This window comes from Pygocentrus nattereri, chromosome 29 (genome assembly GCF_015220715.1).
Source record: "Pygocentrus nattereri isolate fPygNat1 chromosome 29, fPygNat1.pri, whole genome shotgun sequence".
Lineage (NCBI taxonomy): Eukaryota > Metazoa > Chordata > Actinopteri > Characiformes > Serrasalmidae > Pygocentrus > Pygocentrus nattereri.
Window position 1 is genome coordinate 13,944,166 of NC_051239.1, and position 24,221 is coordinate 13,968,386.

Below are 24,221 nucleotides of genomic sequence, written 5' to 3' on the forward strand. Positions count from 1 at the left end.
TCCTTCTACCCGGCAGCTCCATCTCCAACGTTCTTTGCCCAATATATCCACTATTCCTCCTCAACACATGTCCAAACCATCTCAACCTGGCCTCTCTGGCTTTATCTCCAAACTGCTCCACCTTCACTGTCCCTCTGATCTGCTCATCTCTAATCTTGTCCATCCTTGTCACTCCCAATGAAAATCTCAGCATCTTCATCTCCGCCACCTCCAGCTCAGCCTCCTGTCTTTTAGACAGAGCCACAGCCTCCAAAGCATACATCATAGCAGGACGCACTAAACACCAAACATGCCATGTATTTCAAAAACCCCATTTAAGGTAGATATCAAGGCTTTGCCTGAACGGCTACCATAAGCTCCTCCGAGAATATTCCTGACTCTTAATCAAAACTCTGGATCATCACTGGTTCTCTGAAACAGAAATAAAAATGAAGAAAAATGTGGACTGCAGCAGCTCAATTAGAACCATTCTATATAGAACCATTTCATGCTTAAATGGTTCTTTGCAAGGTAAAATGTTTATTATTATTATTATTTTAGACTGATGGTTCTAGGGTTCTTCTGTTGTTGTGTCAACTTGTAACAATAGAAGAACCCTTTTTGGTGTTCAATATAAAATATAGAACCATTTCATGCTTAAATGGTTCTTTGCATGGTAATTTTTTTTTAGATTGATGGTTCTTCTAGGGTTCTTCTGTTGTTGTGTCAGCTTATAATCTGAAGAACCATCTCACACATCTAAGTGTGTATGCCTGTCACACACAGTTGTAGAAAATGGAGATTCTATGTTGAATGGATAGATTTAACACCATTGTTTTGTCAAAAAATACTTCCCTGAAACATCTGCAGGCTTGGGTTTTCTCTTTGTTTTCCAACTTTCCCTGCCGAGTTCCACTTTCCATAGTGGGAAAAAACGTCCAACCCTCTACCCAAACCAGCTGAATGAAGATACAAGGGAAGACACTCATAGCCACTGCTAGTCACTATTGTTCCCTTAAAACTGGGACTTCAAGGGCAGTAAGCAAGTATTACATATTAATATACACAGAAACAAGTGATTTTTCAGAGTGTGCTTTGCATACCTATTCCAACTGCATAACAAAATCCCCAAAGAGTGCGTTGAACATGTATTATAAATGCCATTTTTCATTTCAGAATGGTTTTGTGCTTCCCCTCATATAGTATCTCCTGAAACAAAAGGACACTTTTCACTGTATTTGGCTGAAAATGGTTCCTTTTGAAGAGTTCAGTGCAATCCAAGATTAGGCCTCTGCCCGAGAGGAAATCTGACTTTTCTGATTCAGGTGGGCAGATACTAGGCGCCGAAGTTGGTGGAGTTGCTCATTTAGCTTTTGCACCTGTTTTCCCTTGCTGCGAATGATGATTAACATGCAAATTAGGTCAGGGAACAGTGAGAGGAGTCATACTTCATTCATTAAGGCCTTAATTACTGTTTGAATACTGAAATATTACTTATGAACCGTGGGACTTCGCTTAAGTGGGGCACAGGGTTTTTTGACGCTTTCAAATAAGCCTTGTTATTTTGCAGCACTCCACACTGCCCCGACTGAAGGTCAGTGAAGTCTGAGTTAGCCTAGACACCTGCAACCTTTATAATAACTCAACTTCACATTTTAATTAATTAGAGTAAAAAGCATCTTTCAATGTTGCTACAGCATTCAATTTCAGATTTTAATTAGGTCTCTGTAATTAAGCAGCATATAGAACTTCAGCCTTTAATTAGATCCACTTAATTAAATAGCTTATTAAATTATGCAGTACCTGTCAAGTGGTGATACTATCAGAAACATTCATTTTATAGGATGCATCTTAGGTTTTGTAGAAAGCATTTATTTTCATCTATTGAAGTTAAAAACTCACTCCAATTAGATAAAAGGTGCAATGCAAGACATTCGTGTTACTGCAACAGGATCCACTGCTGCTTATTTTGGGAGCACACTGTGAGAGCTTAGTTTCAGTAAAAACACATATGGAATGAACCAACAGTATCGATATTTATTTCATTTTTAACATGTATGGGTTAGGTCATAGTACAACGGTCACTGCATGCACACATCTATACATTACTATTGACATGGAATCTACAGGTCAATCAGTTTACCCTTTTCTCTGCTTACCTGCTGACCACAAGGCAAAAGGTACAAAATTTCACGTAAGAAAAAATAAAAAGCAGCAAATGTAAAGTGCACGATCAGTGGAGAGCTCTTCAATTCGCTTCCTTAAACGCTTGGCACAAACCATAAACCAAACCCAACAAGCTGCGACGCGACTGGGAGACAGGAAGGATTAATGGTGAATTATACACATACGTGAACATTTCATCTAGGAGCTGAGTGCTCTTGGAATATGCCTTCTACATGTAGCAATGATATCAGATTGCAGTGTAAGCCGATGTGGTGCAGAATTAGGATGAGCAAATCCTGGTTATCCAAGATTTTATCCACTTAAATAAGATTCAATGAGTTGTTCCTTGTAAACATAAGCATGGCTATCATTCCGTATGGACTTAATGCTTTGTCACCAGTCATCACAGGGTCGTACGGCCTTCTTTGTTTCATTTGTTTTCTTGACTACCTCTTCATATTATTTCTCTGCTCTCTTCAGTTCATTTCTCTGCTGTCCATTAGTAAGAAGAAGTAAGTCACAACTTCTGAATAAGTGTGATTTTTTTCTACTAGAGAATTCCTCCATTCTTACTGCTAACTACATGTTACGCAGCCACAGTCCCAATGCTGAAAGAGTGCTACAGCACAAAACTCTGCTTACTGGCAGGGACATGTTAAACACACAATGTTGCATTTTGGTAGCTGCAGGTCTTGTTCAAAGGCTTATGTTGCTACAAAACCAAAAGCATGCTATTCCTGCCTGGAGCTTTTAACATACATCTAAAACTGCAATCGACAGCATCAGACTACTTTCTGGAATCATTCTTGATCTACAATCCCACTTTGCAAACACTGACCAGACATTACAAACCAGCAAAGACATGAAATCTATCCTAAATGAAGCTACAGTAGAGACATCAGCATAATGCCTTGTTTATATTACACGTTCGTGCAAATCGCCACAAAAACCGGCACAACTGCTGACCATGCAGACACAATAACCATGTCTGTTTAAATAAACCACATGGACAATGCAACCTACCTCTGATGAGTAGTGATTTGTGCATGTCCTTGCAGCATGGACTATTTGGTTACACTTCTTAATCATCCTTAAAGTTAAGTGCATTTGCCATGTGTAGCATCACAATATAAGTGCCCATATCTGGGCTATGAGCATCAACAAGTATCTCTGATATTGATTAAATCAGGTCAGGCAACCATCTTGCCAGTCACAGAGAAGGTGAGGTTACATTCTCAGTGACCGACTCTCACATCCAACCTATTCTAGCAAGCGGGAAACATTGCTGAATCCAACAGCAGCGACCTATGAAGACAATGAAAACAACTTCACATGAAGTCAAATGCAAAGAATAAATAATTACACAAAAAGTGAGCATCTCTTTACAAAAAGAAAACAAAACAACAGGACCTATTAGGTCACCTTTCCTCACTGTGGTACAGTTTGCCATCACTGTACCCACAAAGGCAGGTTTCATACTTTGAAACACCAAAAGAGAACAAAAAGTCATTTTAAGAAGTTGATGGCAAAATCATTTGGTATCATCAAATAATGTCCACTCCTGTAAATGCATGGCTAAAAGGTGTTCTTGTTAAATAGTTTGGAGAACAATAGCAGAATAATTCATGTTATGTATTAGTTAGCACTTTTAGTGTTGGTCTTGGTCACGTAATTCAATAATTCGAATATAACCCTTTATCGGCCCTGCTGAAGGTACTGTTGGGTGAACATGTTCAGCTCACTGTCCAGCCAGCCAGCTTTATTCCTGCAGAACACAAACAGACACATGATTAGACTGATTACTGTGCATGCGGTGCAAGTAATGTGGGAAGTGGGGGTGCTGATAAATTGCAATATTTAAAAATGTTATTATGACTTTTACTTGTGATTCATAACGACTAGTGAAGATTCCGCTGTAATATACGCTTTACTTGTAATATTATTTCCTGTATTATGTGTTATAATATGTACGTGATCTGTGTATGTTTTATGTGAGCTATTCCTGGGAAAACATTGTCAACAGTTATTCCTGACTTTGTATGTATAGGTTAAGGACAGCTGTTGTTTCTATACCTAATTTGGCAATGGTCCAGGCAGCAATGTGCCTAAGCCAGTCTATATAAACACGTCGAGCGGGTCAGCATGCTGTCTGAACCATGCGCACAATGAAGAAATAAAGATCAATGCTATAAATGCAAGGCTGGCCTCCTGGTCCTGATTCTGAAGAAGGAGGATGGGTCTAAAATTCTACACTAGTCCACATTTCCATGTCACAAACAATCTGGTCGCTGCTCAGACTTTGTGGGAAAGAGGGAGAGCAGAGAAATCAGGGTGTGTTTGATGTGTGAGTTAAATGTGCATATTGTCTCATCAAGTTCCTGACACATGACACATTCTATTTGATGTGTATCATTAAAAAATAGGGGAAAAATAATGACCATTTTGCATGACATCACTGTGAACATCATGCTGTTTAAAACATCAGCTGCTCCAACTCAAAACACTTTCCCACATCCGTGTATGGTACACAGTATTCATTCAAATCTCAAGCAGAATCACCACCTAAAATTGAAGGACCAAAGTGCATTATATACAGCTTGTATGACTCCTCTTTTTTCCATGATCTACACTGTCAGGAGTGGGATTTACACATACAATGCTATATTATAATTCATACCACCTTTATAAGATTAATGGAAAACACATTTTTGTCAACTGTAATTTTTCTCAAAAACTCATCATCAAATGTCACAAATGGATATACAGCATTTTGCTGGATATACAGCATAATTCCACTACTACGCAGTCAGAAATGAGTGCCATGTCAGCACTGCACTGTCCTGTTTGTTTACTGTGTCTAATGTCTGTTCTATTTATTGTTTTTATTGTATTGTTTCATTTGAACACTTACATCTGCATATTTGCACTTTGTACTGTCTAATTTCAGTCCATTGGGTACTTGTACATTGATGGAATGACAATAAAAGCCTCTTGACTTAGGATGAAACTCTTCAACTAAACAACTCTAACAACTGGCAGAGAATTAAAATTATAGGACAAGTAACTTCAAGTTTGCTTTTGAAATTGCAGTCACAGTCATAAACTAATAATGGTCAAGTTCTTTTTTTATGTGTCCAAGCCCACACTTCATTTAAAAAATTCTGTTCTGCTTTTGTTCTCAGTTGCATTATACCAGTTTAGACAACACCACTCCTCCAAGGATATCTACTGTGTATGAAAGAAAATTGTTAGTGTTTCTGTTACCTGAGCAGCTTGGCTTTGCTCTGTAAGGAGTCCAGCTGTTCAATCTTGCGATTCATGTCCTGAATCTCATCTTCCAGCTGCTGCCGCGTCACATCTACCTGCTGGCACAGTTGTGCAAAGGTGCCTGCCAGCTCCCTGTGAGACACACAGACCAGGAAGGCACAGATCTTTAACAGGCCTTGGCACGTCACTCCAAACTTTTTTTTTTTTTTTTACTATATTCATATAAAAACAAAACATTTCAAAAAATACATCACAGAACATTTTCTGTCTTGAACAACTACCCGGACTTCAACTCTCTATATAACAACACTCAATCACTCAATAATTCCTGGCTTGTGTCACGCATTGCATAACTTTATCCACTAGATGGAGGTAGTGAGCAAGTCCTTGGATCTGCCAGAGAGAAACCACAAGCCTGTGTCTATTTATTACACATGGGCTTATGTAATAACAGCATGACAAAATGACATTTCCATTAAGGTGCAGATTTAGCAAACTCGCTGGTAGTGCTAATACACAACCTGTCGTGAGAGGATTACACTTCAGTTCTCTTGCCAAAATTGCAACAGCATGAGGATTAGTGAGTCTTTACTGAGAAATATTGGACATAACGCAGTGTTAAGGCAGGTCTCTGGGAAGCTGGAAACTAACTGGACATTACAGACAAGGGATTTGTCTTCTGGTTTACAAAAGAAAGTGAAAGCATAAAGTTCAACCCTGCCAAGCAGCAAAAGAAAAAAAAACAAAAAAAAAACAAAACACTATTTATCATGAGAAAAAATATTTAGCCCAAAAAGTCAAAAAGTGTGATTAAGTATGTAAAGACCATTTCAACATAAAATAAATATGAAACTGGAATAAATTATGCAAAAAGAATTAGTGGCAACAGGTGGCAAATGATTGTCAGACTTCAGTGAAATTTTTAATCATAAAATTAACAAAATTGAAAAATGTTACATTAGTGAATAGAACACTACAAGGGCTACGTGTAAAACCTTAGTTTTGTGGAAAAAAATAACATAAAAACAAAATCGCCACTGGGGAAACCTATTCTGGCCTCCATCGTTTAACAGTTTTGCTTACTGGCTGATGTAAACACAACACTGGAAAAGCTTCTCATTTAGCAGATAACTACAGCATACATTTTTGAGTAACGTGTAAGATCAGAAGGCAAAAAAGGGTAAGACAGTAAAAGAACGTCTGCTGACCTGCCCTTACAGTATCACTCTTGTACTTTAACATTGGAAGGAACAAGAAGAGACACTAACTTGCTTTCCAAGTACAGAAAGTTACTGCAATATTGTCTGTTTGTTCTCACTTACTGCTGGACTTGGTGGCTGCAGTTGGAGCCAGTGTAGCTGACTATGAGCTGCAGCTTCTCACTAGCATAGTCCACAAACTGCCTCTTGAAGGCTCGCTCTTTGGCTTTGGTGGTCCACGTGAGCCTCTCGTACACATAGAGCAGGCCATAGAGCCCCACAGACAAAGCAATCAGCCTCCATCCTACTGCCTTCCATATCTGACAAACAGAAAGAATCAATGTTAGTACAAGGCTAAGGACTTGTATATACACGTCTGTCCTACTATTAATTATCAAAGCTTTCAATGACCATGCCTCAAAACCTAAAAACTGACACACTCATATCTATAACTAAAGTACTTGTTTACAGAATGTATGCCAGTTTTATGCTGAGACAAATGTATATGCTAATTACCACGCCTCCTACAACTATGATGCCCATGGATGTTCGAGAGGTGAGAGAGGCAAGTCCTGTCACCATGGAGACCATAAGCTCTTCTTGGGTCACTGAGCCCTGAGGGAAAGGGGGCATGGCGGTGCTGACCGGGGTGATGGCCATGGGCCTCGGAACCTGTGGAGACACACAAACACACATTTCAAAAATCTTCATACTTCAAAAAAAACATCCCAATACTAGTGAGTGACAGATTACTGCAGATTTAGAAGCTATTAGGGGTGTCACAATGCAGATATTTTCTGGTTTGATACAATTTTTGACTCTGAAGATTTGAATACATTTGACATTGTGCTAAAAATGTGTTTCAAATACAAAATAATTTAAAGGCGCATTGATGCTCAGAAATTAGCAGAACTGGCGCTGTTCAATTTCTCTATGCAGCACAGAATGCCACTCAGTGCTGTGCCATTACTGTGTGAAATAAAACCCAGAAGACCACAAAAAACCCATAGTAGATGATATGTGGCTTGAAATTTACACAGAAAAAGGCAGTTTAAAGACTTTTAGATAAATAGACAACTTCTAATGATTTCAATCAGGGTGGCATCATGTTAAATCATGCTGAAAGTATGAAGTAGAATGAAAAACTGAACTTGGGCTTCACATTTATTGACACTCTCATTGGAACACATTATTTTTTTTTGGCCTGCCACCACCAACCCTCTTAGGAGGATGACTTTATTCTTTATTTTTATTACACAGATCTAAAAAGAAAGAAAAGAAAAAAAATGGGAAAAAAGGATAACATTCAACTTTTACAAGCTTTGGCAATTTTAACAAGTATAACGAAGATAATAATCAAAAATAATAAACAACAGAGGATCAGGGTTAGGTGGTCGGTGCAAGTGTGTGTGTAGCGTGTGTGTGTGTGTGTGTGATCGCGTGTGTGTTTGTCAGTGTGACAAAGATGAAAGAGTGGGATACATTTTATGTAGTATAGCCACACTTTTGTATTACATCTGCTAGGAAGTATTATGCAATGCCAATGTGGCACATCTGGTATGATGAGGCCTTTAGTGTAAAGAAAGCTCACCGGTAATGACCCCGTATTCTGGTTTAAACTAATAGGCTTAAAATAAACTTAATCAACAAAGCGTTCGGTTAGAAACAACTTATGCCAAGATAACACACACACATATATTGTGGTCTCACATTTCAAAACTGCCTGAAACTTAAGCAAGCCTTAGTAAGTGCTAATCCAAATCCACCATCATCAGACCAGTACCTGATCATTGTAACCCATGAGGGCCCGGCGGGTGTTCTTGGGTCCAAGGAAGCGGTTGACCAACATGGTCCAGCCCAGTGAGAAGTGGAAGCCGATGTCTTCCTGGAAGTCGCTGCACAACTTGTCACAGTTGAGATCGTAGCTGAGGCTGAAGCACTGCCTGGGCACCAGCTTATCCACCTGCTCCCTCACTGATAAGGGCAGCAAGGGTTTCAGACCATCTGTGTCAAAGGGAAATAAAAGTGTTCAGTAACATGGCAGTGTGGTTGTGGTACTGTTCCATGAAAGTCTTGACCTGCAGACTGGTAAAACTGGACAGGAACAACTCTTTTCACAAGAATATTTGGAAGATAGCGTTGTGGGATGGATTTTTTTAACAGCATAAGAGTTGCTTTACTGACACTGGCAATTTGGTCCTCATGTTAAAAGATAACGAAAAAGAGACTCCTCATGCCTAGACATTCTGTTAGCTTTTTTTGTACATTAATTAATGCTGCATTTATGTACAGCTGGCCAAGAACAAGCTGAACACCATTTCTCCAACTACTTACAGCCCTCTGAAATGGATAATATCTAAAATGATGTGATCAATGTAAACACCCTTCACATGGGCTGATAATCCACTTCATCACATTCATTTCATTTTCAATCCAATGTCCTGAACTAGAGTCAAAACTCCAATTAATTATAGACAGCATTATAGGTGGCGAGATACAGTCCAGCAACACTTGGACAGTAATAGAATTAAAGATACACATGGACCAGACAATGCGAAGTCAACTAGCAATAAGTGAGTGCAGCCGATTTTGAAAGCTAATCTAACGTTAATTTCACCAGCCCTACAGGATACGGCATGAAGTACTGCATAGGAATACAATACACACCTATCATTTCAGTCTGGGTGTTTTGAAGGGCTGAGGTGATGGCATTAGAGCACCTCTCAGACATATTTCTGCCCAGGCCCTCCTCTATGTGCCTGTGTAGTTCCTGTAATCAAACACACACACAGATTCCATGTGCATGGGACAAGGTTCTGCAATTCTCCTTCGTCAACAGAAGCACAGGACTGAACAATGTGACCAGAAAAGTTGTGGACTTTCCACAAACAATGAATAAAAAAGTGACAGAGCAGGGAAATGAAGCATAGAGATAAAGCACTTACATTCTTGTACACCTTCAAAACCACTTGTGATGGATGGAAGTCCATGTGGAAGTCATCCACCAGGACATGCAGTCTTCTAATCTCTTCGGCCATTGCGTTTGACACCTGAAAGACAGTATGAATTAAGGCAAACCTACAGTAGCTTTCTCTCTTTTTTCCATGGGCTGGGTGTGGAACGGCATTGTCTAAGTTTAGAACTGTGTAAGTTGACAAAGAAAGTGAACCTTAAAAGTAACAAAGGTATACTTTATCTCTGATTGCTTGTTTGCAAAAGTTTTGACCAAACCTCCAACTGCAATTTATTTTCATGTGACATACTAGACACTACTAGTCTCCTGTACTGAGACTGTGAGATGAGACACTATATATTTTTTGTAAGGTACCTGTTTCTCCACTTCCTCTGTAATGTTCTTGATTTTGCCCTTGCAGTCCAGGGTGAGCAGGTCTAGCTGTTTATCGATAAACTCCAGCCTGTCCTCACGTTCTTCTTTCGTTTCCATGCAGTGTATCCTTAACACAACAATGAAGCAACATTATGCATCTCACTGGTTAATATTCAGAAGGTCTGAATGTATACTGCAGAAATTTAAAGCCAGTGAAGAGGATTTTCAAAAGTAACAAGCTAACTTTACTGAAATGAGACATTCTGAGGCTCTCACATTTATTCACTAGAAGTAGGGCAATGATAGTGAGAACCTGACATCAGGGTCAGTTCCATTTCAGTTTGTTCATTGTAGCCAAGCCAATGAAACACTTTTGTACCAACAAAATTGTAAGCATACATTTAAATGATTATTAGAATTTATCGCTTTTCAAACAATCAAATCCATTGTTTCCCTGAACGGTTGTATCACTTTAAAGCACATAAAACACCACTCATCACTTATTGGTTAGGGCACTGGATTGTGACCGACGGGAACACAGTTTGATGGTGGCCATAACCACTTCCTAGTAGCCTAAAGTTATCTGACTGCAAACCTCTGCTCTTGGGCAGCCACATGCACAGAATCCATGATCAGTCGAAGGGCTTCTGAAATCTGCTTGGCCCTCACAGTGTGCTGTTCAAACTTCGTCTTTACTGCTGACTGAGAGATACACTCCTACAAGTACACAAATTGAAAACGTGTCTCAGCAAAAAGTGGTTGCTGTCTCGTCTATGCATGCACAAAGCTTTATTTTAGAGCTTCACATGGTCGTAAAGGCTTACCTCAAAACGCCTCTCAAAGTTCTGAAACTCAAACATTCTTGCTTGAAAGCCTTCAGCCAGGGCACCACCTACAAAATAATGAGGAGTGAGGACTGAGGCATGCTGAAACCAGGCTATTTTACAGGAAAAACCAAGCGCCACTGAGAATAAGGCAGCTTAGGTGTAATGCGACTGTAAATCACTTACTATGAACGGAGACATTAATGAAAGACAAAGTCAAAAAAATTTGAAGGGCCAACAGCTTCTTTTGTTTTAAGAACAAAATGGAAATACCATCTTATAATATCTACAAATATTTACCGTGAGCCACACAGAGACAGCAGAACTGCTGAACATGATCTGCGCTTTCTGATTAATGATTATTTTAAAAATTCCTCTTGTTTATAAGTAAAGCCTTATTAAATTTACACACAAAATACTGTGGCAATCTCAATCTCAAATCCTCACTTAAGACCACATTATAAAGTGCTGCTACCTGCTTCAGGCATGCCCTGAGCCTTCTGCACTCGTGCCTGTAGGACTTCTTTAGCAGAGACGAAGAAGATGCGATCACTGGCTTGTGCTCGATCCACCACTCCCAGCTCATCCACAAGGAAACTTGTGCAGCGGTCCATGTGCTGCCGTCTGACCTGAAACACGTATCAGTATCACATGCTCAGCTTAACGCAGCCCATGTTTTACAGAAGTGAAAATAAATCAAGATGTCCATTACAAAGAACACAGTTCTGTGCATTTTAATGCAGAATTACTGTTTATTTGCTGGATTTAACATATTGAGGGGGGGGGGCATAAAATGTGGTCTTTGTTGAAGCAAATTAAAAAAAAAAAAAAAGCATTTCAAATGTTCAACTATTACAGATTTGAGCATTCTAAAATAAAAGCTGAGAGTCTGCACTTTAACCTTAGTCATGTCATTCTAAATGCATTGTGTAGTACAGCTGCAACACAAAAAAACATCACTGCCCAACGACTTGGAGACTGCAATGTTTACCTAATAGAAATAAATCAGTTGGTGTGATAAAGTAAGGAAACAGGAATCCAGGTGGTGTTTACAACTGTGCCTCCACTGACATGTTTTCTAAGTATGACAAATATTTATCAGGCTTATCTTATTATGACAACTGTCCATCCTGGGACAAAGCACTGAAAGCACAGGTCTTCCTTAACATGCTGAAAATCATCTGTCCTTAAGAATATGTGGTATACTCATACCACTTTAACAGTTTTTTGTGGAAAAGTGTCTAACACGCTGGTATCCTGGTAGTGTCAAAATACAATGGTGCTATAGTACTGCTGAGGCCTGGCCAGCAGAATACCTAAGTTCTGTCATGCCATTTAAATAGAAAGATCATAAGACCAGGAGTGTGAGTCTTTGTTGTGTAGCTCTGTCGTACCTCCTCCATATACTCGGGCTCACTGGCTGAGGCATCCCAGCGGTTATTCAGGATGAAAATATTGGGGCTTGAGAGGCGCTCATTCACCTTGTGGAAGAACGATTTCTCCTACAGACAGAAAGATCAAGATACAGAAGGTGATTCGAACAAATTCCTGCCTATGAGCTTAGTCAAGCAATTAAGATTCTAAATGAGTGGTGCCGTCCAAATCCAGCTAATCTGCTGGATGGCGACCATCCTGTAAGCATTAAAATTCCAGACATTCCTTGAGCTCCCCTGATACACTACAGCTCTCTCAATCAAGGCCCTGCTAACTGACCTATAGTCACATCCCCATCTGCAAAACCCCTATGTTCGTGCCAAAACTGCTTGGAAAGCTCTTTGTGCCATTTGGTTCAACTGACCCACACATTAAATTCCTACCAACTGCAAAACGACACACAGTCAGCATCTGAATGCCTCTGGGGGAGGGGGTGGGGATGCTAATGTGAGATGATATTAACTCACTGTTTGCATCAGGGTGGACTCTGAATTGGCCACCAGCACGAAAACGTCAGCATCCAGGCAAAACTTGTCAATCCAGCTGTCCAGCTCTGTTGTGACATCTATGCCAGGGCTGCAAAAATTGCATCACATAATACACATTTTATACAGTTCAGTAACTTCTCACTCACTTTGACCAGTGTTCTTTCTATTAAGTGTTACTATTTAAAAAAAAGTGTTGCAAAGCCTTTGCAGATGCATCAAATTTATATTATCAAGACAGTTTTTTTAGATTTTAAAACATTGATTACATTAAGTAAAATAATTACGTGCCAACATAAAGATGTATTTTTGGCACCTAATTTTTAAAACGGCACATTTTCCTAGTTTTACCCTTCAAACAATCCATAGTTCTACCCTGATGCCCAGGTGCTTCCATGCTCTATACTGTTATGACTGACTCTGCAACTACAGCCCTGCCATTCAAGTAGAGCTTTTACTTGGCAAGTTCCATTTAAAACTTGACTGCTCTTATGATAAAGCCAAAGTTATTAACAGCTACTGCAATGGTGTGTTTATAACCAAAGTACACCGAGCCTATTGTATCATTTGAAAGCAACACTGCTGATGCCAGTTATATCGAATTCACCAAACTATGCTAAGCACTTATAGGATGAATCAACAAGCAGCAAACTAACTAAAGCAGTAGTGAAGTAGAAAGCCCCAGTTCCCCTAGCAACAACATGTAATGTAGGGGACTAAAAGCAAGAGAAGAAGCAGAACATGTAGACACTGTTGCTTACACATGTGATGATTCATCACATGGTTTTCACATTCAGGTTCATATGAATCTGCATTCACATAATGAAAACAGAGCTATTAAAATAATAGTTATAAAATAAATTCAAATGAAGAATGTGAATAAATGGGAATACATTTCTATTTAGGGTCATATTTGAGCAAAAAAAAAGAATCAGATGAATTACTTTGTTTAACAAACCTAAACATAATATGATCTAACATAACACAAAACATGCTGAGCTCCCATGACCTGGTATAGAAGTCTAAGGACAGATGTCAAGATACAAATTAGCCAGGATACAACACACAGCAGGGCATTAAAGCTGAGTGACTTATCTACCAGCTTACCTGTCTACCAGTACCAGGTCGTCACGCAGCAGAGCACACTTTCCTTTAGGCCACATTACACACACCAGGCTGCCCGCATCCAGATCTTCATCCTGATGTAGAGCGTGTGCTAGATGGTTCACCGTCTGCCACAACACACACACACACACACACACACACACACACATTGAAACTAGCTCTACAGGTGCACCTTACCGTTTCTTTAAGGTGTTACATAAAAAGGTTCTTCATATGAGGGTTAACCTAAAATACAAAACAATCACATTTAAATTCTAAAGTCAACTGAAGCTCACTGAAGGTAATTTACACAGGCTGACAGAATGCAGACCATTGCAGCTCATTGTTATGCTCCTCCTGGGCGCAGGAGTCCATGTGTAACAGGCTGTACAAGCAGTGCATTGAAATAAGGGAAAAGCCTGGATGCCTAACTAACGCAGGAGAAAACCAGCAGAGGTTGCTTGGCAGGAATGACTGGCACCATTTTATAAACATCACTACATCTGTTGTAAACATACATACTCTCATCTTATGAGTAAGAGTGAGATTTTTGTTTAAAGACTGGTAAAACCCTTCAGATGATGGATCTTGAAGGTGGTAGGAACTACTACAACTGCTTTAGTGCTGATTGTATGATCGTTGTCTCTTTCTTTGTAAAGGCAAAATAAGGGTAAATAGCTAACATCACTGCTACGAAGCTGAATATCTCAACTGTAGAAACTGTCCTTAGATCATCATTAAACTAGAGAAAAAAAAAACAAAGATTACTCAAATGACAAAATGATTCATCAGATGAGGAAAACAACAATCTGAATGCTGATGTTAGCTACCAGGCTATCTAGATACCTCAATTCAGTTTGGATTCTTTTAGCTGGCCAAAAAAAAGGTCACTGGTCCATTTTGAGCTGAATAAAGACAGAATCAATGTTTTCTTTGCAATTTTCTTTGATGACTGAGATAAGAGTTACACTAACGCCACCTTGGTTGTATTTATTAGTCAGCGGCTCAGTGGCTAAACTAGCAGTCAGGATTAGATGACAGCATAGGGATGTGACGGTCCTATGATGTATTTACATAATGCATGCTGGGTATTGTATTGAGAGAACGCTGATGAACAAAAAGCACAAGATAATATAAAATCAGGAATTCTGTTAAAACGAGATTTGAACAAACTCTAGTTTTAGGCCCTTTTAAATCAGATCATCAACACAATACAGTTTCCAAGATGGTTCAAGCCAAAATCTAGGGATGCACTGATCAAACCTTCTCTCCTGATAATGATTCTGATAAGGCACTCATGGTTTGTTGTAGAAATGTAGATAAACATCAAAATATAGTTGATGCTATGAGAGTCATGTACTAACATTACTAACATAACAACAGGCCCACTGTATCAAATTGGTCATAGATCGGTCATATCATAGCCAGTCCGCTTAACAGGGTCAGTACTGGTGTTAAAACAAATCCATAAGTGGATCACAAGATCCTAACGCATTTGCATGTTTTGGCATGATGAGTTCCCTGTACAAGTAAAACATCCTATAAAATGCATTTCATGCTTCCAGGATGTACCAAATGTCTTAGAGAATTCCTTTTCAAGTCCACTCAGAGAAGAAAGACTTTATAAAGCATGAGGTTTCTGCCAGAGGGCATTTGTGTGGTGCATTAGCCTGCAGGTGGTATAGTCGTGGAAAGTGGAAACGGCTTTTCTTAGTTGCAGTAGGACACAGAGAGGGGGTTCATGTGAGACGAGATAGAGCAAGACTACAGGTGCTATTAGAGAGGCAATCTGCCCTAGAAACACTGGAATGTGCAAACACTTGATCTGCCAAAAGCCGTGCCCTATTGTAGCTGTGCTATGTTTAGATGTTGACAGGGATGAGGGAATGCCATCATAAGCTGGTGAAACTGATGGACAAATCCCAGGCATAAATTTGACTCAGCAATGACAGGGCCTGTGTCAAAAGGAACTGCAAGACAGATCAAGAAGCACCAGCTGAGTAATTCAATATCAAATTCAAGTATCGTGGCACATACGCAGCACTAGTAACATTCCACTGAGGCTAGGGTTTTCCAGTGAACACTACTTTCCCTGCCCTTTAGTGTAAAGGGGCTAAGTCATGAGACCAGAGTTCAGATGACAAAACGTGTGGCCTCATGACAACTGGCCAGGGTGAGCCCAGATTCATGTGGGACTAATTATAGGCAAGTCAACTGACACAGTTAGAACACATAATTAGTCTATGTGAAGTCAGATTCGGCAGTTAAGCTTCAACTAGAAACCATATATACACTACATACGTCATATGTTTTATAAAGCAATGTTTACAAATGAAACAAAAATGAAAAAAAAAAAACATAAATACAAAAATAAATAAATAAATAAATAAAAGTAGTACAAGACTTTCCTTCTAAACCAGTACTGTAGGAAACTACACCAGTGGAATTAATTTGGGGAGAAACACACAAAAAGCATATATATATATATATATATATATATATATATATATATATATATATATATATATATATATATATATATATATATATATGCGCTAAAACTATCAGGTTGTATGAACACATTCTTTTCCAGAGCACTTTTTACATCAAAATACAACCAGGCCATCCACAAAACGTGGATCAACTCCTTTACATCTAACTGATTCAAAATGATGACCTTGTTTTACCAACTCACTTTCACAGAAACAGTGGACTAATGTTTGTGTTTCACAGATATCACTGCATGCCAAAGAAAATAAACATTGCTTACTTTAACGCTCTTTTTTTCCTCTGATCCTTCTGTAAGCAGGAATGCCTCATTGCCGTCAGTACCTTCTACACGCAGGAAGCAGTTAGTAGTGTGGCCAATGCCTGATGGCAAGACTTTGTCCCATAGCATGGCGTTGATGACCGAGCTTTTGCCATTGCTGGTCCTGTGGACACAAGAAATTCACAGGGGTTCACATACATGAAACAACTGCAAGCCCCAGCAAAATTTCAGAGATATACCAAATAGGCTTAAGCAAACTGGATAAAAGCTCGTACAGGTTCACGGAAAGTAAGACTTTACAATCCTTTCACAAAACAATACAACCATTTTTACAGATCGACTACACAAACATTAGGATGTAACAACACTGTATTGTATCGTATCAAATATCAAAGTGTATTGCAATACGTATTGTATCGCGACTATCATGTTAGCTTGCAGCTATTGTGTGTCAATTTTTACTTTAAATGTCGAAATGCTCTAATAAACAGAAAAATACTAACATACAGTAACGTAAGCCACATTCTGAGACCCCATTTTAGTTGTATCAAATCGAGACACTACTGTTACATCCTCAGACAACAATAAGAATTTTAGAACCTGTGCTTTCACGTACAGAGTTAGGATGGGCTATTTAAACAACTTTCTTTAGATGTGCAATAAACAGCATGTGTAGACATGGTCCTAGCAACATTATGCAATATTTGAGACAACACACCCAAATCAAAGCCACACACCCATAAATACTTCTCCCGCCACTCCTTATGCTGTATGTGCTTCAGCTTGTGTGTCCAAAACCAGTTAATAATAAATAAAACCTTTAAAGCACTCACATTGCAGAAATATTTCTTCTGGTATCAAAGGAATAGGATCACGTACCTGCCAAAAAACACAACTTTCATGTGTCTGCGAGACAGGACCTCACCGATCCCTGCAACCTTGGAGAGGTAACCCCGAACCTCTGCCACCTGTTCCTCTGTAGTGACGGGATCCAGTTCCTCATTACTGTAGGTCTCTGTCACAGAAATACAACACATCCCACCACATTTAGGAAGAGTATTAACTGCCAACATGTGGTTTAAAAGTTCACTGAGGAAGAAAAGATAGGTCTTTGGAAGCCTCATCTTTTTAAAGCTGCCAGGCATTTGTAACCACAGTGTACTGATTCTTCACCACAGATTGTACTAAAGGAACAAAACCCTCATTATTAACATATTACTGACTGAAATGAAAGAAACATTAACTTCAACACTTATTCTTCATCCGCCCAAGATTAAAAACCAGACTCTTGTGAGTGAGTGTTTTAAAAACAGGCTCTCTGTTTCTGTCTTGAATCTATGGAGAGAGACGGCATTCCCTGCTACAGCTCAGACACGTCACTGACTATGCTGGTCTTTGTCCCTGCTTGTCTCCTTAGGGAGACGAACACTGTCTGTCAGTTACATAACTTCTTTTCTGTCAGAATAAGTTAACCTTCCTTCTGCAGGCTCACAGCCGTGGAAATGTTAACCAGGTTTGGCATCCAGGATAATAACAGTGAGAACACATATTTACCAGTACTTCAGGCCAAAATGCTAGTACTGTGATTATACTGTTATACATTGCAATATACAAGATATTCATTAATCAATAACAAAACATATTTAAACATTGGCCCACGGTGATTTAAACAAAATAACGTACCTTTGTTAAAGTATATTAATTCAATCATTCCTCAAAACACCCAAAGAAACATCTGGAACTCGCAGAACATTGATTAGATGCTCATTTGCATATTGCAGCCCTCTGCAATAGTTATATTATAATAGCCAATACTACAGTAACAATAACAATAATGTACTGGTATACTGTACAGCTCTGGGGCTGATCTAGTACCAAGTCTGTAGCCCTCATATAGTTGTAATCCTTAGAATGTATTAGGCAGAAGCTGAGCCCAGACCACTTTTTCCAAAGGTTTCAAACAGTAGGTGTCCAGTTAAAGTTACAGCAGGTCTGGAGCACTCACCCTCCAGAAAGGCAGAGCTTTCTTTGATATATGCACCAAGCTGCTCAAAGATGCCGTTGATTTTCTTCTTGGCAGTGACAAAGTGCTTGAGCGGAGAGGCGTTCACCTCAGCCATGAGTCGCTTGTCCTTTTTGCCAATTGCACTGGTGTTGGGACGCAAGAAAACCAGAGACATTGCACTGCAACCAAAGGAGAAAAATCAGAAGATTAGTAAATACACTGCTATCTGAGGAGACGCTATCCGGTCTAGCATTACATGCAAATACGTTTTATCTCAGCTGAAATCAGGCCTAACTTTTCACAGATGTAGCTTTTCAAAAACAACATATTTGCAGTTCTAAACGAGAACGATACAAAACTGCACGAAGGGCTGGTTACCACCCTAGAACTGGCCACTCTTGGGAAATTTTGAATACAGGCTGGAGTACAATCTACAATGTAGCCTACTACCACTCACATCTTTACTCACTATTTAAAACATTTAAGAAATACCCATTCCAGCATTTAAAGAACTGACAACTGCCTTAAATACATGACTAACCACACAGCAGGGTGGTCACAAAGTCCAAGACTTCCATACAGGACATACAATCACGACTGCAGCCTATTGTGAGTTTGTGTTGATGCTGAGTGGAATTTACCCAATACAAAAATCAATGTTTCTTAAATACACTACAGGACTGGACGATACTTGGGTTTGCATTAATAAAGTAAATGGAGTTCTAAGCTAAAGTAATGTCTTACAGCTTATACATCTTAAAATTACAGCAAAGCGATCTCTACAATCTACTGTTAATACTAACCAGAAACCACATCTTCAGTGAGGAAACTTAACAAATAAACAACTTACTTATTTATTTGGTTTTATGTATTTTAACTGTCCTGAATGGCACAGCAAATGGCATATACTGCATTTGACATTATTATCCATCCATATTGGCAAAACTAGAAATTAACATTTTTTGTGTGACATCAATAAATATATAGAGGATATATCTACCAGCACTAGCTTCTAAAGAGCTGAGCACTGATTGCGTGAAATTCTTCCAAAACAGTGGAAATAGTGCACACCCAAAGCCCTTCTGATTGTTCATGCTGAAAGAGCAAATTTCCAGATGGGCTTTGTTTTTTTTTTTGTTGTTGTATTTTTGGGGGGTGGGCAAGTTGGGACGTTACACTGCAATGGAAATTGCTTTAAAAGCTAAAAGTGTTAAGAAATCAATAAATTAGAGCTGAAAGGAAAAATAAACGAAACTGAAATAGATAACAATGTTAGACAACTCAAACTGACAGAATGACATGGTCTACAGAAACAATGCACTTCTAAAGTGTTCAATCATGACTGATTTGAAATGTTTACACATGCATGACATTCAGCGCAAGTTTAAAGGGAATTTGCACCATTGACTTTCTACATAATCACATCACTGAGATGTAAACAAATCAATTCAGGGTCTGTCACTTCAAGTTAGAATTGTTCACTAGAAGAGGAGAAGCTGCTTAGAAGATGTTTTGTTATATATGAGTGACTGAATTTCACAGAAATTCCTCTTTAAAATATTCTGCGCTGTACAGCTCTTTGCATATATGTGGCTTCTGCCCATCTGCAGTGCCTTGCTAAAACTCTGCATATACAAACTTGCATGTACATGATGAACAATGTTTGTCCTCAAATTCTTGTGTCAAGTTAAAAATGTCAATATTTACTGCTGGCCACGTAACATAACAGTGCTGACCGAGTCCACTGAGAATGTGCAACGGAGCAGTTTCACTTTAAGAGGTCCTGAAGTGTGTGTGGGCATGAGGTTGCCAGATACACACTGCAAAGACCACCTGCCATGGAAAGTCACCTTCAGTGCACAATCTGAGGACAGACGACTTTAGAATGCAGCAAGACGCCAGCAGACTGAGAAATGTGACTGGGATTCAGAAGCTGAACCAGAAATGCAGACAAACCATGCACCATTTGTGAGGCGTGTGAACAGAGGACACTGTTTATCAGCCCAAATCAGTAAAACAGCCCAACCCCTGGGTGCAGCTGAGAGATAAAGAAGCAGGCTAGCACTCTACTTTCATCCTGAACCATGCAGTCTGTCAACATTAAGATCACAGACGAGCTCTGACAGGGCAAACGTGACACTTTCTGCATTGCTTTCAGCCTATTCATTGTATGCTAACTCTAAAACAGGCCTGTCTCAAAGACAGCTCCCTGAAATCTCAGAGAAGACTTAAAATACTACACTTCTGGCACTGTTGTGCCTAAGAGGGCCATCTTCAAAAGACTACGACAGAAATAAAGTGCATTTTGTCTACACGTATGACGTATAGTGGCCTCATTACAGACTCATGACTGATAGTGACACATATTACCTGAAATGACTAACTATTTATCAGAACGTGCGAAGGAAAGGACAGATGCCATGTAGAAAGGTAATGTTTATTTGAAAGGCATGAAAAAAGTCCAGCCAGTTAAAGGGGAACTCCACTAATTTTTCTAAAATTCTACATAATGAAATGGTTGACATGTAAACAAAAGTCATTCAGAGTGATCGGATGTGAAGCTTGACTAGTCAGAATTGTTCACAGTGGTAGTGATAGGAACCAGGTGTCCCAAGAGTTTAACACCTCTAAAAGCTCCCTCACAGAATGCTGTAACACGAAATATATAGATATAGGCTGCCTGATGTCTGACACGTTGTTTATGATAGTTTTGTGTTAAAGTTTTGGTTTAAAGTGTATTTTTTTTTATCAATTTATGGCAGGGCGCTGGGGTACATGCAGGGCGTAGGGGTACATGCAGGGCGCTGAAAGGCAAAGGAGTTCCCACAGATCATTATTTCAGTATTTTATCATTATCAAAAATTACATACAAAAATTCAGAAGGCACGTGCAGGCTCGCTGTAAAGTGTAACTTCGTCTCCACAAATTATTGCATACAAGTTTCTCAACAAAGAACCAAATTTAACATCAAACCACTGTGCATGACTTAACATCTCACGGACAGGCACTATAAAGAAATTTCGAAAAATGGGTGGAATGTCCCTTTAAGCTGGCTAAGGTCGCTAAAATTTAAACACGTAACTATCAAACACGCATCAGCTCGCTCACTACAACGAAACAATGCCGAAAAAGCACGGAAAACACGCCGAATAAAAGTCAGACAGCGGAAAATACAGGCTAGAAATGCCTTACCTTTCAGTACATGCACAACCTTGAGATACAACAATGTGTCCTGTAGCGAAAAGCTCGCTACTTCCAGTTCAGTCGTCTTGCCGTGACCGTTCACCCAGTTCCCTGAGCAGACCGGCGCGCTTCGGGCAAACACCCCTCAAACTGAAAGAGGCATGACGGCGAGAACGACCTCCGACTAGTGTTGCAGCTATCAAGCTACGTCAGGGTCTAAACCCGTGTAAATTCGTGCTTCAGCGAAAGAAGAGGACGATGTCAATGTCACGCCGTTTAGGCTCCAGCTCCAGCACACACCAACTCCGCTCACCACCCAGACTCAAGGCCCTTTTCTGGAGAACTAATCCGACTCCGACGGCACATGCCCTCTAATTCCGTTGCTGAGAGGTAGGGGGTGTGAATTCACCTCCTCGTGTCGCTGATGAAACAGTGATTCCCACCCCTACTAACACAAACCTGTGAGGGTCACACCTCCACAAATGCTGTTGCTGGTTCTAGCTAAACACATTCTGCCCACTGTTCGACCGCCGGACAGATCACGTACGCGTTTAACTGAGCATCAGTAAAGTTACCTAAGCGGCAACGTAGGGAGCCCGTAGTGACCTGGACTCGGGCAGATCCAGGTTATGTAACCTAACTCAGATTAGACGAATCCTGCCGTGAACTGCTAGCTAATGTAGCTGGCGTGCAGACGGCCTTGGTAGCATTAGGTTAACTGTCACTTGAGAAAGTGAACACAGCCAACGGGCTGGGCAGCCAGACCACACGCTATTAAGGACAGTCTCGTTAAGTTATTAAATCATACAAATTTCGTTAACACGCTCAACAACTGCACTACTTACCCAGCTAGCCAACGTTATCCAACGCTAACGCTCTTAAACAACTGCGCTAGCTAGCTGAATCTTAGCCAGTTAGCTAACGCCAATGTTAACGGAGGTTTGACAGGGACGCTAATGTAACTACTCGGTCACACGCGTGTCTGATTTAACTAACGTAAAGTGATCTTTACGGACAACAACTAGCAAATTAACGGACGGTACGTTACGGGCACCCCTTCCACATATACGTCTAATTAATACGAGTAAAGTTAGTTAGCTAGCCAGCTAACGCTAGCTAGCTCCTTAGCAACTTACCAAGAAGAAGGGTGGTTATAAGAAGTCCTCAAGCATGTTGGTCCTGTGTGCTCCAAAAAGAAAATCAGTAATATTGTTCCTTCAAAGGTTCTTTGAGCAACAGTCTCGGATGCGCTTCTGAAAGGAAGCGAAATCCTGCGATCTGCTTTTTGAGTGAAAATTGAAAGTAGCTTCGCAAGCTAGCCTAGGTTAGCTAGCCTGACTTGGTCTTGTCAGTGTGCCAAGAAAAGCAGTTTAGACGGAGAAGGTTCATGGAAACAGCTAGCGTTATAGTTGATTCAGTGCACATAAATGAGCCGTATAAGCGACCTGAGAAAGTCGTACCGTTTACACAGAGCTAAAACTCTCAAACTACCAGACGGCAGGCATTGGCTGCTATACTTGCACAATGCATTAACTGTACATCATCGGTAAGCGCCACAGCCCTGATGAAGAGGTGGCGTCCTACTAAGTTCACTCGTTCCCTACACCCTTGCCCTTATTTTTTAGGATTTAAGACAGTGCAAAACCATGGACGGCTATACAAACACGGGTGTGTGTGTGTGTGTGTGTGTGTGTGTGTGTGTGTGTTGAATTAAACAATAGATCTCAGTCTTCCCTCAAAGACAGTAAATTACCAATCCAAAGTTTTCGATTTCTGCCATTCCAAAAAAGATCATAAGTCTATTTTCAATGCGTTAAATTTTTCAATAGGTGGCAGCCCTTAAAATCTGCTCTCAGATGTCCACTAAAAGTATCTTCCCGTCACTAATTATGATGTTCATATCATGTTACGAGATCATGAGATCTCTAAAATTTGTAGCCTCATCTAATTGCATTCATTTGTGACTGCGTTAATTTGCTTTAATGCCCTTGCCAAACTTTCTTTATCTGTGTCTCGGTTTTTACCCGCAAGCCAGAGTCTTCACTTTTGTCCTGTGAGCCCCCCTAGGTGATGATATTTACATTAGTTTGAATGCCAAACTCAAGAGGAAATCAGACCGTCCCCACTATTCCTTTCACTAAGCCTGCATCTAAGCCTGCATTCTGTGGTGGTCACAGAAATGAGCTCAGTCCCCAGCCAGTGGCCATAACAGCAGGGCAGCGCTAGAGAAGAGGCCGTGTTTGCCATTAAAGTTGTACTTGGGTGTACTTTAGCTCTTTTCTTCCTAACAGAGCAAATATTGGGCCAGGGAAGTGGTACACACATGCCTTTCAGGAGGCATTCAATGAGAAATAATGTCATATGGTTCTCCTTTACTGATGGATGTCTTTAATAATGAAGCGATGAAGGAACTATTCCAGGACTGCACTGACTGCACCTTACTTTCCAAAACACTCATAGAAGCATCAGCTGAAACT

The 24,221-nt window shown here is 39.9% G+C and overlaps 1 protein-coding gene across 2 annotated transcripts; it reads right to left on the bottom strand.

Annotated features, from left to right (window-relative positions):
* Window positions 1-1,993: 1,993 nt before the first annotated feature.
* On the bottom strand, window positions 1,994-23,295 carry mfn2 (mitofusin 2). 2 transcript variants are annotated; one of them, XM_017705802.2, is made up of 18 exons: window positions 22,881-23,295; window positions 18,562-18,740; window positions 17,436-17,571; window positions 16,557-16,719; window positions 13,790-13,914; window positions 12,665-12,773; window positions 12,158-12,265; window positions 11,239-11,392; window positions 10,764-10,831; window positions 10,535-10,656; window positions 9,940-10,066; window positions 9,557-9,661; window positions 9,279-9,381; window positions 8,395-8,615; window positions 7,128-7,283; window positions 6,735-6,931; window positions 5,410-5,544; window positions 1,994-3,910 (listed from the first exon to the last, which is right to left on the bottom strand). In XM_017705802.2, the coding sequence occupies exons 2-18, from the start codon at window positions 18,734-18,736 to the stop codon at window positions 3,841-3,843; spliced, it is 2,274 nt and encodes a 757-aa protein (XP_017561291.1). In that variant the 5' UTR covers window positions 18,737-18,740; window positions 22,881-23,295; the 3' UTR covers window positions 1,994-3,840. The 2 variants fall into 2 exon arrangements, with proteins under 2 accessions (XP_017561291.1, XP_017561292.1); XM_017705803.2 differs by lacking the exon at window positions 22,881-23,295 and adding an exon at window positions 21,754-22,350.
* Window positions 23,296-24,221: the final 926 nt, after the last annotated feature.

Excerpts from the sequence above, each read along its gene's own strand:
- mfn2 (XM_017705802.2), bottom strand. The coding sequence starts at position 18,736 with ATGTCTCTGGTTTTCTTGCGTCCCAACACCAGTGCAATTGGCAAAAAG. Across the intron at positions 16,720-17,435 it reads AAAGTTGTGTTTTTTGGCAG|GACCAGCAATGGCAAAAGCT; the intron begins GTACGTGATCCT and ends TTGTGTCCACAG. Across the intron at positions 13,915-16,556 it reads AGGAAAAAAAGAGCGTTAAA|ACGGTGAACCATCTAGCACA; the intron begins GTAAGCAATGTT and ends GTGTTGTGGCAG.